The 18,132-nt window shown below is 42.7% G+C and overlaps 1 protein-coding gene across 4 annotated transcripts in view; it reads right to left on the reverse strand.

Moving 5' to 3' along the window:
* Positions 1-18,132, reverse strand: part of URB1 (URB1 ribosome biogenesis factor) — a 59,207-nt gene that overhangs the window by 27,096 nt on the left and 13,979 nt on the right. For 3 of the 4 annotated variants that reach the window (XR_012676924.1, XM_075171605.1, XM_075171595.1), the window contains exons 10-20: positions 16,924-17,061; positions 16,362-16,535; positions 15,585-15,735; positions 12,931-13,053; positions 9,199-9,311; positions 7,869-7,988; positions 4,385-4,501; positions 3,587-3,725; positions 2,298-2,468; positions 898-1,094; positions 101-325 (exon numbers count right to left, since the gene is read on the reverse strand). Coding sequence is in view for 3 of the 4 variants with exons in the window: in XM_075171605.1 (XP_075027706.1) it covers positions 101-325; positions 898-1,094; positions 2,298-2,468; positions 3,587-3,725; positions 4,385-4,501; positions 7,869-7,988; positions 9,199-9,311; positions 12,931-13,053; positions 15,585-15,735; positions 16,362-16,535; positions 16,924-17,061 (1,668 nt within the window). In the remaining variant the exon portion in view is untranslated. The remainder of the gene's footprint in view (positions 1-100; positions 326-897; positions 1,095-2,297; positions 2,469-3,586; positions 3,726-4,384; positions 4,502-7,868; positions 7,989-9,198; positions 9,312-12,930; positions 13,054-15,584; positions 15,736-16,361; positions 16,536-16,923; positions 17,062-18,132) is intronic. The other variant, XM_075171614.1, reaches the window with a different exon arrangement.

Below are 18,132 nucleotides of genomic sequence, written 5' to 3' on the forward strand. Positions count from 1 at the left end.
GCAGAACTGGATTCTTAAGTTTTAACAGCCAAATCATTTGTACTTGGTGCATTAAAATAAAACAAACAAATGTGCAATATCATCACAATATTGCTCTTACACTGCCGAAGTTCTCCACTGTGGATTTCAGGTATAGCAACACATGCTTTACTCCTAACAAAAGCTGTTCAGGCGGGAGCTGGGAAGCCAAGTCTCTCAATGTTGTCTGGATATCGTCTTCCAGTAACGTATTGCTTCCTCTCTCATAGGCTTTCTTTAACAAAGCGGTAAATACAGAATCCAGGACCACAGCAGATTCTTTGCATACCTCTTTGCATCTTTTAAACTGTTTAAAATAGAAAAAAATGTAAAAGAAAAATGAAGATTAGTATGACTCAAAAGTTTCTTTTGCTACCTCTGTTTTGAAACGAGTTCTGTGCTAAAAGTGGGACTGAAGCTCCAGGAGCATACGTGTACAGTCCTGCTATCACTGAGCTAGTCAAAGATGTCCCATGGCAAATCTGCACATGGTCACTGCTGCGCTAACAGAAAAACACAGTAACCCCTAGCACAGCTAGTCCATGCATTCCCAACCCACACCTGGGTGAACTCCAACCACTGTAAACTGGCTCCTTGGGCCACATCACACATTATGCTACACTGTGCCTGATGAGAGGCTGTAGCCTGGGTGATTGTGTACAACCCCTGAGCCCTGGCTTCACTTCCCAACCACAGCACAGACTTCTTGTGTCATTAGAGAAAAGCCCTTGCGCAAATTTGTGTCCCATTGTGATCAAGAAGCAATACAGAATTAGCTTAATGTAAATGCACTTTCTGCTGGAAATGTAACCTTTATACGCTGTAAGGTTTTACAGTAACACTGACTCAAGCATTCAAGCGACTTCAGGTATTCCATACCATAGGTTCCTGAGATTGCTGGGGTATCCAGAGTTTATAGTACTGGTTAAATCGGTAGAGCTGAGGATACTTAGAAACTTTCAGGGACTGCAGATCTTTATCATAGAGCTGGAACATCAAGCAGAGGGCGAGGGGTTCCCTCTGAGAGTGCAGGAGGTCAGTGAAAACAGCAACAAGATACTCAACAATGTGTGCTCCTAGAAAAGCAAAATAAAAAATGAAATTTCTGTTGGAAGTAATCTGCATGAGCACAGACAGTAAGGCAATCCTTTTTCCTTAAGGCCTGGGCAACAGGCCATATAGCATCATTTAGGAAAGTACCGGATAGGATTAAAGGTGTTTGTGATAAGCTAGACAGGTGTTCCTGACCCACTGAGGTATCTGGCAAAATCCTTCATACAGTAGTCCTTGTTGAAGTAAATAATCACCCCACTTTAAGATACATGCTCAGGTTGGCCTATTTCCTTCCAAACAAGCATAAAACTAACTCCGCCTTTACTATGTTGTGCTAAAATTTTATGAATTTTGGCGGATAAGGACCCCAGCCAAGCACCACCTAAGAGGAGAACTGATTTGTACTAGGGAGAACACGCCCAGGTTAACACGCACTGGTTAAATATGGAGGATTTTCTTTCAGAACCGGGACTTTCAGTCCCACCCCCGGTGCTACTCAACAGCCAAATATACAGATGACTTAGTGAGGTGCTGTCGCATTGGCAAATCCAGCTCTGAGGCCAACTGCTGCCCCTGTGACTCCTCACTCCACCAAATTCTTTCCTCAAGGAGGTGGTAGAACTTTGCAACATTCGCCCCTGGAGCTTCATCTCTGAAGAAGTTTTCTTTGGAAAACGCATCCATTTTCTATGCAACAGTCCAGTCCTCTCTCCCCTACTGACTGGTCTCAGTGGAAGAGCTGCCTACAGCTTTTGAAGCCACCTTCCTCTCTCGATCTGCATATCTGATTAAAACACTCTGTTAGCATGGACACTGTCTCTGCACTGCTCCTCAGTCCCCTCTATACCGTGCTCAGAGCCTGGGGTCATTCTCCTCCTCCACTTCCCTGCATCTCACAGGGGAAAGGTGAACTCTCTTTTTCTAACCCGGGCAAGTTTGTTTTCCCATAGTAGGAGCTCCCTAGAGTCAAATGGCAGCTTATAGAATGCCTGCATTTCCACCTATTTTCCCTACTCCAGAAACCAAGAACGAGCTTCTTTAGGGTCAGGAAAAAAGGACAGAAGCACCTCATAAGCTTTAATGCCTCTCTTGAGCAGGCAACACCATGGATCTGCACCTCCTTCTGCTTGCAACGAAGATAATCAAATGTCTTGAGGAGCTCATTGGGTAAGAATGATCTCACTTTCACTAGCATAGATGATACATAGAAATAAAAAAGTCTGTACCTGTTCCATTTTCAGTCTGAAGCAACAGTGTATTCCTGGCTTCTAATGCAGCAGGGACAACAGCACTAAATGGAAATGTTTGAATAATCATGTCTTCATTTAAAGTGAACCCAATTTCTTCATCTAAGCCATCACTGCCCTCAATTAGGACATCCACCATATCCAGAACATCTATTAAGTGAAGAAAAAAATGTAAGCAGAGGATTCAGACTAACTAGAAAACAACGGAGGTAGAATCCAACACTCCAGGAATACAAGGCAGCTTCTGAATTCCCAAAGCAGAAAAAATGATGAAAGAGACATTTATCTAGCAATGCAATGGTAAATGCAACTGTAAAAATCACTGTCTCTTACTGTGTGCTTAACTTTACTTTTTGCCTTTCAACACTGTTGTCCAGCTGGCAGAAGTAAGGGAAGGGAAGAGGTGCATCACCTACTGCTATCAGGATGGCATTAGGTAAGAGCATAACAGTGACAGGAAATGTGTACGGGAAAGTACAAAAGAAGCAGTCACTTCTCCCCATTAAAAGAACATCCTGAGCAGTCCTTGAAAAGCTTCTCAGCTCTCTATGGCCAGAGAATCAAATCTTGGTCATGAAAGAGTCAAAGACAGCTTTAACATACGAAGAAGATACCATGTATTCCATGGCTGGCATTACATCTCTGTAATACAGTCAACTCAAGGCAACTGATCCATCTGGTACTGAGTGTTAAAACTACCTCAGCTATCCTACATTTATGTCCTGCAAATTCCTACGCATGGACTGTTATAGCAGAACAGCTAGCACATGGTAAGTTGTCCAAGTGTCCACATCTGTAGAATTTTTACTTTGTCTGCAGTAGGGCTGTGACTGGTCCCAGAAAGGGGAGGAGCAGCAAAATTCCAGCTGTGTGCCTACAAGTAAGAAAGTTCCCTGGGCACCCCAGCCCTTTTCTCCTGGATGAACAGATATGAGCAGCCCCAGGGAGAGGAACTGTAATAGTTTGCATTTTAGTTAGGAAATGCTGTTGCAGGAGCCTGAAGAGAGATTTAAAATACTGTTAAAACGGCGTAACTGCATCAGAAATTACTTTTGGGGATAAAGTGGTAACTTTGCAATTCAGACTTCTACTTCTGATACTAAATACAACTGGAGGGCTGAATCCTGTAGGTCCTTACTTGAGCAAGAGTTCTATAGTTATCAGTCGCTGTTAGCAGTTATAGTTACCAGTTATCGTCTGCAGATTAGGGCTAGAAAATTTGGCATGAAGTCTTGGAATTTTCTATTGTTGAGGGAATCACCACATACCGTCAATGTGAGAGATGGGGATGCTGACGTTATCAGAGTCTTGTTTAAACATATTAACTTGGAGCATACTGGCTTCCTGAACAAGGTCTGCTGCTTTATCTGTATACGGATAGGGATTTGTCACCAGTTTCAACAGGATCTGTTAACAAAGGTTGAGAGAGAAATTTAAGTGCTATTAAGTCTACGGGAACCATATCTTGTTAACAAAGACTATGGTCTAAAAGTGGTTAGAAGCTGGGAAAGTTTTAGGAGTACAACTTCCATATACTTCTGCAGGAATCTGCCTATGATTACTGCTGTACATGGGACACTGGGACTGATGGAAAAAGAAATATCCGCTGCAATTTTGCACCCGAAGTGCTACCACAGACTGAGTCCCTGGGGAAACTGCAATGAAAAGGAAGCATGGGCATTTAACATCCTGAAAAGTAAACAGGAAATGTCAACTTTTCTTGTAAAAGACTACAATTTACTCAGGTCTGATAATTTTGGCAGGTATTGCCACATAAAGAAAAGAGAAAATAAGAGCTACCCCCACACACAACACTCTACCCTTATATCAACAATGCTGTAATAACAACTTATCTTTCTGGATCTAATTTTTCTCCAAATCATTTCACTGTCCTCCCACCCAAGACAAGAAAGATGTCACCTCTGTATGAAGAATTACAAACACTGCTTTTCTCAGAATTCATTCACTGTTCTTTGACAGGTTTCTCAACAATAGCAACAAAATAATTAGTTTCCATTAATGCTATTCTTGGCATTATTTATCCAGCTAATTTGAACAGTTGTTACCCTTTCCAAAAATTGAATCACTGCTTCCTTTTTGTCTTCTTTTGTGTTATCCAAGTGTTCCAGCCAAACTGAAAGTTCCTTCCACGTGTACTCAAACACTCCACTGTCACGTAAAACCTGTCCAGAAAACCAAAGGGGAGGGGTAAAAAAAAAAAACCCAACTAAAATACAAAACCCCCAAAAAACACAGATCTTTTTGTATAGCAACTTCATGTTTTCTTTTTCTTGGAAGGAAAAAAAGAAGAGCAGGCTGATGAAAAGACGCATCTGTCATTCTCACCCCGCCCAGTTCAAGAAGCCTTATTCCCACTCACCAGGGCCACTCTAACTGCATAACAGAAGGTAAAACTGAATGCATTTTTTAAAATAAAATCTGCCAAGACTGTATCATCTGATCTCAGCATAACTAGGGCCAAGGCCTAGTGTCTTCATCACGGCTGTTTTGCTTACTGCTCTCTCAGCCAAAGCAGTGAGAGGTGAGGCATGACTGTGTTACAGGTGACAAATGAAACCCGCGGAGCTTTGCCAGACACACAGAGGCGCTGTGTAGGAAAAGGGCAAGAAGCAGTCCTGGGGCAGAGAAAGGAGGGCTTTAAGAATGACCAAAGTAAGAAGCAAAACATGGCTTACTCTCTCCCAACTGGGAAAATCAGCTGAGAGCAACTTCTTTCTGCTCCTGTCTTCTCAGAGCCTCTCCTCCTCTCACCGGCTGTCTGCAGCACAAACCCAGTACAACTTCACTTGGTTCCTGCCCTCACACTGACTATGTGTATGGGATGGATCCCATATGCACCCCATTCAAGTATGCTGCAAACACCTATTCACCAGACTGGGCAATGAGCACATGCCGATCTCACTATGAACGTTCATTCCCATGCATTTGGAACACGAGATTCCTACAAGGACCCACGGTGCAGGAACCTGCTTCAACACATGCCGGGGCAGCATGCACCGAATCCAGAGGCCATTACGCTACCTGCAGTGCTGCTCACTGCAGCAGCCTCTCTGCTGCTTCATTGCTGAAGACCTACAGTGCAGGGACACAGAGGAAGAGAGCTGGTTGCAGCACAGAGCCACAGCCAGGGCCAATCCATCTCACTGGTCCCAGCCTGCAAAAGAGCCTTACGCTGGACAGCTTCAGCGGAGCTAGTGCGTCCCCTGTCCCATCACGCGGCCTGAAACACCACGTGTCCCCTGCAACGGGGGTACTACAACGCTGTCTCACACGCTGGCAAGGAAGGTCCCCCTAAGACGCAGCCAAAGGTAAGAGCCAGGGTAAAGGCTAGCAGGACTTTTGGTCTAACCTCGTCAGTCCTTCTGTTGTCAGCAGTCAGTCAGCACAAACCTTGCTGAGGTCAAAGTTGCCTGGACACAGAGCATTTGCTCCCTCCACCTTAGTAAATCTTACAGTTTCAGAGGAGCTGCTTTAAGGGGGTTGTACATCTTTATACCACTATAGCAAGGAAAAAAAAAGCGCCATGCCCTTAAAAATAGCCTACAGAAGGGCTTTTGAAAACTGATGTCATATAAAACAAAAACATTGCTAAATTAAATCTAAATCAGGCTACTTGTGCTTAAAAGAGTTGGGCAGATGGATAAACAGTCAAATAAACAAACAGTTGTTCGTGACCACAGCAAGGTCCAGAGAGAAGCATTGGCATACTCATGGTTGCTGTGGGTAGACACAATTTTACCACAGTCAAGTAATAGGCATTAAAATATTTAGGAATTTTTGCCCACTTACATGCTATCAAAATTCAAGCCCTTATCTGAGACACCTAAATTAGGAACTTGGGTGATCCTATGCTCCGTCTGTAAAAGAAAGAAATGAGGAGGAGGGAGAAGAGGAGGAGGAAGAGGAATGGCTGACTGAAGGACAATCCAGATGACGGGCAATTTGAACGGCACAGTGGTAGAACCACCTGACCCTCATTCTCAACAACAGAAGAAACCCTGACCAACTTCCTAACTCTGGTATCTACATTAAATGACTGTAATTATGCAGGATGAATCCGTGCCTTTGTTTCTCCCCACACACAAAATAAAGAGGAAGCTACCACAGCTCATTCACTCTGCATTTGCTCTGTGTACACCACCATCAGCTATAAAAATAACGCTGCTGCTTATACGAATCTGACAGGACAATTCGTTTAAAGAAAGGAAAAAAAAAAGAAAAAAGGACTCATTTTTAAATAATTAACTATTTTTGGCAGAGATATCTTGAAATAGAAATACACTTGCAGGTCTTATGAAAACAGGCAGGAACAGAATGTGAAATCCAAAAACATGCCTTCCAATTATATGGCACTGTGTTGAAAAATAAGCAAAACACACTCATTAACATCTATTCTTAGCAGCCTTTCTGCTGACATAACTGCCCTAACTTCACTGTTCCTGTATTCTCTTCAGAGAAAATGAAATGGACTGAATCTAAAAGAGGAAACAAGAATGAGTCAGCCAGCCCACATCTCCACTCAGTAAAAGAATCCAAATACACTACAAAAACTGGACTGGATAGCTTTTGATTGAGATATTCATTAATGTGAGACAAAGTTAACCTGCCTTTAATCCCTTAGAGGATCAAGGGCAACTAAAACCTAATTCAATCACTGTAACTTCGGTGTAGTTGTTTGGACATTACAATTGCACCCTGTAATTGAAGCTAAATGCAGAAATTAAATGCACAAAGCTGTATACAAACTTCTATGCCACTATTACTATGGGAAACTGCACGAGGAGCCCTGTTCAGGACTTAGAACAGCTTTTTGGATTTTCTCTTAGGGGGGACAGCTGTTTGGTTGGGTTTGTTTTTAATGTAGGTCTCTACCCCTACTTAGATAACTAAAAGATGCCCAGTTTTAAAAAGATACTAGAACTGACAGCTGCTGGTGTCCTCATGATACTTGCAGTTGATCAGCACTCCTAAGAAGTCAGACTTATTTAAATGCACAGAAGGGGATTTTAATTCATTTTTAAGACAAAAGTACTCCTTGCATCAGAGCTTGCATCAGCTTGTAACAAACAGGACTATTTTGCAAGGCCAGAGCAAACTAGCTAAGGCTTTATGAAGGCTAGAGTGATGAAGTACAGATTAAATAAACGAGGATAAAAAAGAAACATCAAAAATAATCTCTTCTCGATCAAATTCAAGACCTTTACAGGTACAAACTACATCAGTTTATTACAGTATTGGAATTAATTCCCTAGGGGGGGTGGGCAAACATTAAAGATATTTTCCTTACTATTTCATCAACTGCTGCAGCAAATTCAGCTGACAGCATTTACCTTCATAGAATATTTAGCTAATAGGTAGTTATCTTATAGCAATTTCCAAGAACTTTCCCAAGAAAATGGGAAAGATGACTGTTGGCCACACAACTATGCAGTAAAGGTATCTGCTTTAAGAACAATTTTAGAATATAGAAATTTTAGACCAATGGGATATAGTGAATATCCTGGTATTTCAGATCAAACAAACACTTACCTTGATGATCAGGTTTTTAGTTGAAATTTTCAGATGAGAATGGTTACTTGTAACAAACATTTTCATCAGTAAATAGAATACTGATTTTTCACCAGATATCTTCTCTGTCTCAGAAACATCCTGAAAGAAAAATCTATTAAAATTCCCCTGGTACAGCAACACCGTACAGTATTATGTTGCACTGAAGCAGATATGTAATAAAAGTAAATTATTTTATAGACCTGTCCAAAAATACCAAGGCCAGAAATGAATGGGATCATTTATACTACTTTGCATTCAGTGAGCCAGAAAGATGAGTACAATGTTTTTCTGGAAAGTGGAAGAAGAGGACTAACAGAAACACCAACTAAAACAAGGGTCTAAGATAAAGCTACCTTCCTCCCCAATCATCCATCCCACTTCTATTTCTGTTATCCCCTGGAATTCAGATTTCCCACAAGTACTGTCTGAATAAGAAATATAATAATTTAAGAGACTGATCCCCAAAGAACAGGAAAACAATGCAAGTCACAGGGGTGCTGAACGCTATCTGAACATCAAATGACAATCCTTCAGCCCACTTCCCCTGCTCTTCTCACGGACTTGCATTTGATGTCTAACAACCGTAACCCTCTGCAACATTGCCAGGTTTGGCTTTTATCTTTTCTGTTAAAGCCTGTCTAAACTAGAAGGGCAAAGCCATAAGAAAATACTTTAGCTTCTTTGCCTGTTTCCAGGTTTTCCTTTGCCTGCTCTTAACTCTTCTCAGTTTTGCTTTATGGCCAACTGGAAAGGACAGAAAATCTCCTACAAGGCAGGGTCACAGTCATAACATGGGTCTCTGTTTCCCCCCAAAGCTAGGCCCACTCTTTTCTCCAGACACGAAAAGCAGGCTCTCTACAGTTGTTACTTTACATGCCTGCAATAAAGAAAACAGCAGGGGCCCTGAAGGTTTCCAGTAATTACAGAGAGGAGGGACAGCTTTAACAAATGCCAGAATCATCCCTGGGAATGGGTGGGATGGCTCCCATCAGCAGCTCATTTCCTTGGTCTGAAATCTCAGGCTTTCCAGACAAGTGGAAACCAGCAAATTCTCACTCTTGCCCCTCTCCAAGGACAAGAAGAGCTGAAGGAACTTTTTCCAGCTCTCTTCAGGGAGGCAAAAATTTCTGTCCTTGTAGAAAAACTTTTCAGCTCAGAAGTGATTCTTCACTAATGCTCAGACTACAATTCCTACTGGTTTTACAAAAGGGCCACCTCCTAGTGACCAGTTTAAAACTAGGCAGTGCCAGATGTAAAGATTTGAGGACAACAGGCCAAAGAAACATAAATCTGCCTTGAAGTCTCTCACCTGTATTCTGAACCAGGCAAATTTATTTGCAGGAAGTTCCAAAGCCACTTTCAGTATATGGTGCTGCAGAACAGGAGGGACCTCCTCTCGGAGGCCCTTTTCAGTGACGATACCTGAGGTTTGAAAACAATACAATCAACTTTGTTTTGGTGTATCTTCCTGAGATTTCAAGAACACTGATCATTTAGGGTTTCAAACCACCACTGTGAGATAAGCTGGCAATCCACAGATTTTCATACCATGAGATCCCCAGACACGCTACGGTTGTATTTGGCCAATCTAAGGCTGGAATCCAGCCCTCAGCAGGGAGAGTCTAACACCTGCCCGCGGCACAAGCCATTGCTGGTGCATGGGAATACAAAATCTCTTCTATCAATCTCAGCAACCCTGAAAAGCTGTCCCCTACAGGAAGTAACGAGGATGGATAAACTGGAGACCAACATACAGAATTTAAGTCAGTAACAAATCTTAACACTTATGCTATTACAGTATTTGCTACAGGCAATGCAACTTTACACTTGTGTCTCTCCCTACATCACGTTTATCATCTGCTCACAATGACTGCTTTGGCATAGCCTCAGAATAATTCACCTTACAGGTCACACAGCTTTGCAGAGACCCTCGCAGTGTGCTCCAAAAATTGACCTGCCCACACTTTAACTGCAGTTAACATACAGAGATCTCTGAACTCTGAACACACACAGATCAGCTGTATAAAGCTTTGGTGTCAGTGTGCTTTTCATAGGCTGTGTAGTATCTTTGTGGTCCACATTAGAGAGAGCAATAAACTTTAAAAATGTAGCATCACTACGAAGTATACCCAACAGTAAGACCAAACAATAAAACTGTACCAGCTGTGTAAAGCACATATTGCTACAAGGTAGAGAAACATGCTGCCTTTGGAGCGTATGTTTCAGTCAGGGTAAGGGGAAGGAATGACAGAACTCTCAAGCTGGCATCTGAGAGAAGGAAGTTTCATGATTAATTTACACCATCATTTTTTACCATATCACCTTTCATCAAAATTAATATGCAGGCTCACTTCATTATATTTGTTTGAGAATGACACTTTATTTTCCACCCTGTTCAACTTTTTATTTCATACTGTAACAAAACATACCATCAAAGAGATTTCTGCCTCACAAAAAGGTGTCCTGCCTTTTGTCCATTTTGTAAAAAGCAGACCAACACAAGAAATAATGGGATAAACAGGATATGCGATTTGGTGAGTCATCAAGTATACAAACCACTTAAATATGCTTTGACAGAGGGAGGAAAAACCTCACACATGAGACAGTTGATTCAGAGGTGTTTTTTCTTTAAAGCCCCTTTTTTAGGTTGGCAAACATGATGCCCATCTACAAGAAGGGCTGGAAGGAGGATCCGGGGAACTGCAGTCTGACCTCGGTGCCAGGGAAGGTTATGGAGCAGATCATCTTGAGGGCCATCACGTGGCACGTACAGAACAACCAGGGGATCAGGCCCAGCCAGCACGGGTTTATGAAAGGCAGGTCCTGCTTGACCAACCTGATCTCCTTCTATGACCAGGTGACCCAGCTAGTGGATGAGGGAAAGGCTGTGGATGTAGTCTACCTAGATTTTAGTAAAGCTTTGACACCATTTCCCACAGCATTCTCCTGGAGAAACCGGCTGCTCATGGCTTGGACAGGCGTACTCTTTGCTGGGTAAAAAACTGGCTGGATGTCCAAGTGCAAAGAGTTGTGGTGAATGGAGTTAAGTCCAGTTGGCGGCTGGTCACGAGTGGTGTTCCCCAGGGCTTAGTTTTGGGGCCAGTTCTGTTTAATATCTTTATCAATGATCTGGACGAGGGGATCGAGTGCTCCCTCAGTAAGTTTGCAGACGACACCAAGCTGGGCGGGAGTGTTGATCTGCTGGAGGGTAGGAAGGCTCTGCAGGGGGACCTGGACAGGCTGGATCGATGGGCCGAGGCCAACTGTATGAGGTTCAACAAGGCCACGTGCTGGCTCCTGCGCTTCGGCCACAACAACCCCAGGCAACGCTACAGGCTTGGGGAAGAGTGGCTGCAAAGCTGCCCAGAGGAAAAGGACCTGGGGGTGCTGATTGACAGCCGACTGAACATGAGCTGGCAGTGCGCCCAGGTGGCCAAGAAGGCCAACGGCATCCTGGCCTGTATCAGAAATAGTGTGGCCAGCAGCAGCACGGAGGTGATCGTGCCCCTGTACTCGGCACTGGTGAGGCCGCACCTCGAATACTGTGTTCACTTTTGGCCCCTCACCACAAGAAGGACATGGAGGTGCTGGAGCGTGTCCAGAGAAGGGCAACGAAGCTGGTGAAGGGCCTGGAGCACAAGTCTTATGAGGAGCGGCTGAGGGAACTGGGGTTGTTTAGTCTGGAGAAGAGGAGGCTGAGGGGAGACCTCATCGCGCTCTACAACTCCCTGACAGGAGGTTGTAGCGAGGTGGGGGTTGGTCTCTTCTCCCAAGTAACTAGTGATAGGATGAGAGGAAACGGCCTCAAGTTGCGCCAGGGGAGGTTTAGATTGGATATTAGGAAAAATTTCTTCACCAAAAGGGCTGTCAAGCACTGGAACAGGCTACCCAGGGAAGTGGCTGAGTCACCATCCCTGGAGGTATTTAAGAGACGTGCAGATGTGTCGCTTAGGGACATGGTTTAGTGGGCATGGTGGTGTTGGGTTGACGGTTGGACTCGATGACATTAAAGGTCTTTTCCAACCTAAATGATTCTATGATTTTTTCCCCTGACAGACTTTAATTAAGGCATTTACCTAACTCCCATTCTTACACATCCCAGACCTGCCTAAAACAGATAGTTGCTCTAGTTTGGTGGCATACAAGCTCTGGTGGCCCACAGACAGCAATGATACCGAAACAACATTTTGCTCTCTCTTCCAGTCTCAATTTTAAATGGCTGTATTTATTGTACCACAAGCAGCATTGGAGGATCTTGCCCACAGTCCATAATTTGTGGCTCATCATCCTTGCTGCATTAAGCAGGTATAGAACGTCTCTGTTTACTTCTGCTGTATGAAGAGGAATACCCTCCGTGAACATGACTTCAGAGACAAAAATACAACAATATTGCTAAAGTGCTTCCTCATATAGATTTCCCACAGGAGATAATGCCATACACAATCCTGTTGTTCTCCCCACACACTGCCAAACTATGATAAAATAATTCAAAACATAGCAAATGGAAAAAATACTTGAATGTTAAAAAGATTTTCCAGAGGAGATTAGTGAATTGGTACGTGCTTCTCCCCCACCCTAAACTTTCTGTGAACTACCCTGTTAAAAAAAAAATCTGTATCATTGCGGCTAGTAAGAGTTTGGAAATAACTTACTTATGTAGGATTGTTCACATAGGTCTACAAGAATAACACCCCCAAATCTCATTAAAAGTTGGACATAAGTCCTCAGAAACGTTAGAATTAAAACCCCATAAAAATCAAATTTTTGCAAGAATACAACACACAAAGAGGAAGACTGTAGCGCAACCTACCACTTACAACAACTGAGTGTAGCAGAGCAGCTATGGAGTTCAAGAGGGCAGAGTGCCAGAACTGCAGAAATAGCAACAATAAATGCCAATACAATGAAGAAAATAAAATGGGTTACTTTTAGAAAACAGTTATTTCTCTATCTACACAGAAGAGCAAACATTCTCTTCTGCTGTGGACTTTGTAAACAGCCAGAGAAAGCAATGAAGGGAATAGGAATACCCATCACATACCTTTTAGCAGCTTACTAAAATCAAAGTTGCTCCGTGCTACCAAGTGGGGCACAACCTTCTGATAAAGGCATATGACCTGAAGCAGTGCAGCTTTCAGAAACAGTATCTCAACATCATCTGTACCTAAACAAAGTGTTTACATAATTAGTTTCTCCTTCCTTCATACCAAGAGAGCACAGTGTAGCACCTACATTATCAAACATGAGAATTACTAACTGTATTTCCACTAGACTCGCCTATGAAATGATCAGTTATCTTCCTCACTAACAAGAAGAAACAGAAAAAAAACCATGGAATCCCCAGTTTCCTTCCCCAGCATTCCTGTGTGAATACTTTGAAAACTAAATCAGCTTATGCAGTGCTTAAATTGGCAGTTGCCATTTCTAATTTGATTCAAAAGTGCTCACACATATAAAAGACAACCTCAACATTTTAACACTTACTATAAGAATCCAATCAGTCCCACTGCTGTTCAATTTAAGGCTGAACAACAGAAAAAAGTGAAGGAAAGGATATGGTCATGCTGCTGGTTTCTGGGGACACTATTTTTACCTAATGCCAGGTAGGTTTGACTGGGGAAGTGCAGGAGACAGTACACTAATTTATTACTAATTTATTACTTCAGTTAAAGGTTTCTTTCTTTCCCTTCCCTCTTTCAAAATAGTACTTTCTCAATGTGACCTCTTGGCAAGAGGAAGACTACAAATATCTGTATGAGAGAAACACCAACCCCAGCTAAGGCAGCCGTTTACTTCTTAAGAAAAGCTATTTCAGCAGCTAAATATTCTTTTAGTTTATAACATGAGGATGCATAAAAGCTACTTGTTATCCAGTCACTAATGAAAGGAAGCAAAATAAGTGAAGGGCAGCCAAAACTTTTTTTAACACCTACTTTTTTCCTGTTAACTGGGTCTCCCTCAGGGAGCTATGAAGAACTGGATGGATGCCATGCATAAACTTTTGTCTTTGCCTGAGTCTCAACTCCCATTAAAAAAGAATTCTCTAGTGGCCACAGTGCAAATAAAGCTGTAAAAGGTGAGCTGAGAGTAAGTGATACAGTATTATCACCCTAGTATGCAGAGAAACTACAACTACAGTACTTTAGAGATTAGCTACTCCATTAGTTTCAGCAGGCTCTCTACCAATAAGGAGCCTTGGAGTGTCACGTTGACACCTATTTTGCTGCCCAAAGCCACACACAGAAGGACATACACTGAAAAACTCTCTGCTCCAGGAAGTCTCACTGTGGAATATGCCCTGTGGAGAGCATGAAACTGGCTGTAGATTTATCTTCAGTCTATAAGTAAAACACCGCAGACTGCTAGCCAAGCTACAGAGAGTACTAAAGTTTCCAGTTCCCTGCAATAGGACTATGAAAGCAAGCCCTTCAAGAGGGACACTGGTTTGGAGAGAGGAAAACTGAAGCATTCACTCCAACCCTCTCCCCCTCTTCCAACACTTGCATGTTTCTAACCCTGTGCTACAGCAACACAAGCATTTGTGTAGCCACAGTAACTAACTGCTTCAAAAAAATGATCTCACGGTAAAACAACTTGGCCAAACTAAAATCCTCAAAAAAAGTATTTTTCAGGCATATCAGTTTGCCTGCCTGTTTTATCTTGTGGCTGCAAAATACTCCTACTAGCATAAAAGGGTCAAGGACAGGAGAGTTAAGTTCAACAGGGGGAATTGCAGAGTCCTGCACCGGAGGAGAAACAACCCCATGCACCAGTATGTGCTGGGGGCCACCCAGCTGGAAAGCAGCTTAGCAGAAAAGGATCTGGGGGTCCAGGATGAACATGAGCCAGCAATGTGCCCTTGCCGCAGAGAAGGCTACCGGTATCCTGGGCTGCGTTAGACAAAGCATCGCCAGCAGGTCAAGGGAGGTGATCCTTCCCCTTTATTCAGCGCTGGTGAGGCCACACCTGGAGCGCTGTGTCCAGTTCTGGGCTCCCCAGTACAAGACAGACACGGACATACTGCAGAGTGTCCTTTAAAAAGCCAAGGACTGGAGCATCTCTCCTACGAGGAAAGGCTGGGAGAGTTGGGACTGTTCAGCCTGGAGAAGAGAAGGCTCAGGGGGATCTTGTCAATGTATATAAATACATGAAGGGAGGGTGCAAGAGGACAGAGCCAGGCTCTTTTCAGTGGTGCCCAGTGACAGGACCAGAGGCAATAAGAACAAACTGAAACACAGGAGGTTTCTTCTGAACAGCAGGAAACGCTTTTTTACTGTAAGGGTGGCTGAGGATGGGCACAGGTTGCCCAGAGATATTGTTGGAGTCTCCATCCTTGGAGATATTCAAAAGCTGTCTGGACATGGTCCTGAGCAACCAGGTTTAGGGAGGGGGGTTGGACAAGATGACCTCCAGAGGTCCCTTCCAACCTCAACCATTCTGTGATTCTATGACAGAAAGGCAAAACGCTTAACCTCCTAGTAGCAATGGCAGCCTATTTGTCAAACTGTGTTCTTAGGCAATTCTGACACTGGTCAGAATTAAACTGCCCAAAGAACCGAACAAAGCAAAGATGAATAGTAAATGCACAAGCGACACCTGGACTCTGCTGAAGTTAACTACCTTACATGGGATGAGGATTTCACAACACCCATTCACACACATGTAAGAAGGGGTAACTCCACCTGTGTTGCCTACCATGCTGTTCAGCAACTTCTGCTGTCTCAGTCATTGCCTTCACAGTGGAGATATTGTTTTCCCTTTTCTCCTCTTGGCCATCGTGGTGTTCTCTCCCTTGCTTCAGAAGGGACTGCCAGACAGCCACTATATTGTTCATGTCTGGTAAAAGCTAGAAGCAGAAAAAGTAAATTGCAATAGCTCTCCTGCGTGAGACAAAGCTATTGTGATAAAAATATTCACAACCAACCAACATGAGGATTTGCTGCCCTTCACAAAGGTTAGAACTGATCTTGTACGCAATTGGAAAATCAAGTAGTGTACTTTCACTTCTGCAGAACATAAATACTGGAAAGAATACTTTACTGAAAACGTTTCCTGTAAAAAAATTACATTTGGTTCTTCATCCTCATGGTATATTTTCAACCCAAATGCTACCTTGTCTAGTAACTTCTAACTCCGAATGAACTCTGCTGGTTACAATTTACTTGAACCAGGAGATGAATTTGCTTCTGAGCCTGCTCTTGGAATTCATTTGCAGCGCAATAGCTGCCAATGTTACAAATTTGACTCACAACAAAATTTTATTTGCATTTACATCGCCAGCTTTGTTAGGAAATGTAGTCTACTACCACACCAGTTATTAACACCTTTTAACCCACGGTCTTCCCCTCCTGCTGCTCAAAGGTACTGTCTCCTGGCTCCCAGTCCGCAAACGCTTCGGGAGAAAGTGCAGATGAGTAGTTATCTGCTGCAAAATGACTCGTGTTATATCCCAGTTTTCTTTTTATTTTGTACCTTGCTGATGGCTTCTCTGTACAGCTGTACAAATTCCTGCATCATTGGCAGCGTGTAGATTTCTGACTTTTGCCAAGTTTCTTCATTCAAACAGTACTCAATATTCTTCAAGGCTCTTCTCAGAACCATTGATACAAGTGACAGTATGCTGTGCTTCACTACTGTACTGGGTAACTAAAAGAAGGAAGTTGAATTAATGACATTTCACTGCTTCCTTTTATGCTTTGCACATAATCTGTACTCTGAATATATGTTACAATTTGTTAATGAATTAATTATTTCCTAAATCTTGGCTTGCAGGAAAGAATCTGTTTTCAGATTCCCAACCTAAACCACTAGTGATCACTGGCAGCGTTGGTGCTTGTGAATGGCTCTTATAAGCGGTATCAACGGGTTTTAATCGATTTTCCAGTGCTTCCCCAAGCCAGCTTTATGCTGGGACAGACAATATAAAATGTATGTAACTAACCAACTTAAAAAACTTCTTGGATGATCATACGTTAAATCAAACAGTATTAACGAGGACAGAAAAATCCACTGAAATACTATAGACTGGTCTTACATTTAGTCCTTGGGTGAACATTATTTTATTGCACACTGCAGGGACTGTTGTTACCATCACCATAGAAAGCATCCTGGGAAGAGGAATAAACTCTGAAGTCTTAAAAGAATTGGAAATCTCTGGTTGAGCCTCATAGATCTGAAATAAAAATAACAATTTAATCAACATTGATATAGCCCTGGAGATAACAGCTTCTTCTGGGGAGCATTTTACAGAACGGCTTTGACTTGTCAAAAGTAATGACAGCACTAAATATCAATTTTTATGCAGAAATGCTACAGCGCAACCCCCAGACTCCTATTCAACTAAATGGAACATCTGTATGCGACCTGCACCCCTCCTAAAGGCCACCCCTTTTCAACAAACAGACTACAGATCCTACTCGCCCATTTTAAGCTAAAGCAAAGAGTCAGAGGAACACTCAGAAAGGACAAAAGGTTTTTCTAGCTGAGCTTCGATGTTGCTGCATCTTAAAACACGTACCACCAACGTGATGTTTCCTACTGCTTCTTATGCCAATTCCTTCTTTCCCGGTTTAGTTAAATGTTTATACAGCCTCCTGCTCTGAGAATGGCTTTTTACCAAATGACCTTCCAACTAACTCTACATCTACACTTTTTAAAGCAGCTGTGGCTCTGAGCCATGGCTCATTTTCCTCAGCACCCACAGAAAACAGGATGCCATTTCCCCCCTCCTCCGTTTACCATCTTCGACATTTAACAGCATCCTGCTGCTTCTTTCCTAACATACCTACAGTAATCAATGGTGTTATTTCAGAACCATTAAGTCCTTCCTGTTTAGCTCACTCACCTCAGTCACCTAACTTCCCCACTGTTAGACTGGTTTGTTTTTAAAATCATTATTTATGAAACATTGTGCCTGTCTGCTTTTTAGTGATTTTAATAAACTCTAAAGCACTTTTTTAGAGTGTGCATTTACAGCTGTGAACACAACACATCTTCAGACATGTGAGTTTCTTCTGATACAGAACAGCTGCTTCTGAACAAAAACAAAAAAAACACTTGCTGATCCTCAGCTTAGTTCCTCTGAAATCAATGAAATCTTGTTCCTTGTTACTAGGAAGACCTCAGCTAAGGTGATGAATTCAGAGTTAGTTTATACCTAACACGGCCACGCCACAGGCTGGCCGGGCTCTGTAAGGCACAGTACCCAAATTGTAACAAGTTTTACAACAGAATGACATTATAA

Source organism: Calonectris borealis, chromosome 1 (assembly GCF_964195595.1).
Source record: "Calonectris borealis chromosome 1, bCalBor7.hap1.2, whole genome shotgun sequence".
Taxonomy (NCBI): Eukaryota; Metazoa; Chordata; class Aves; order Procellariiformes; family Procellariidae; genus Calonectris; species Calonectris borealis.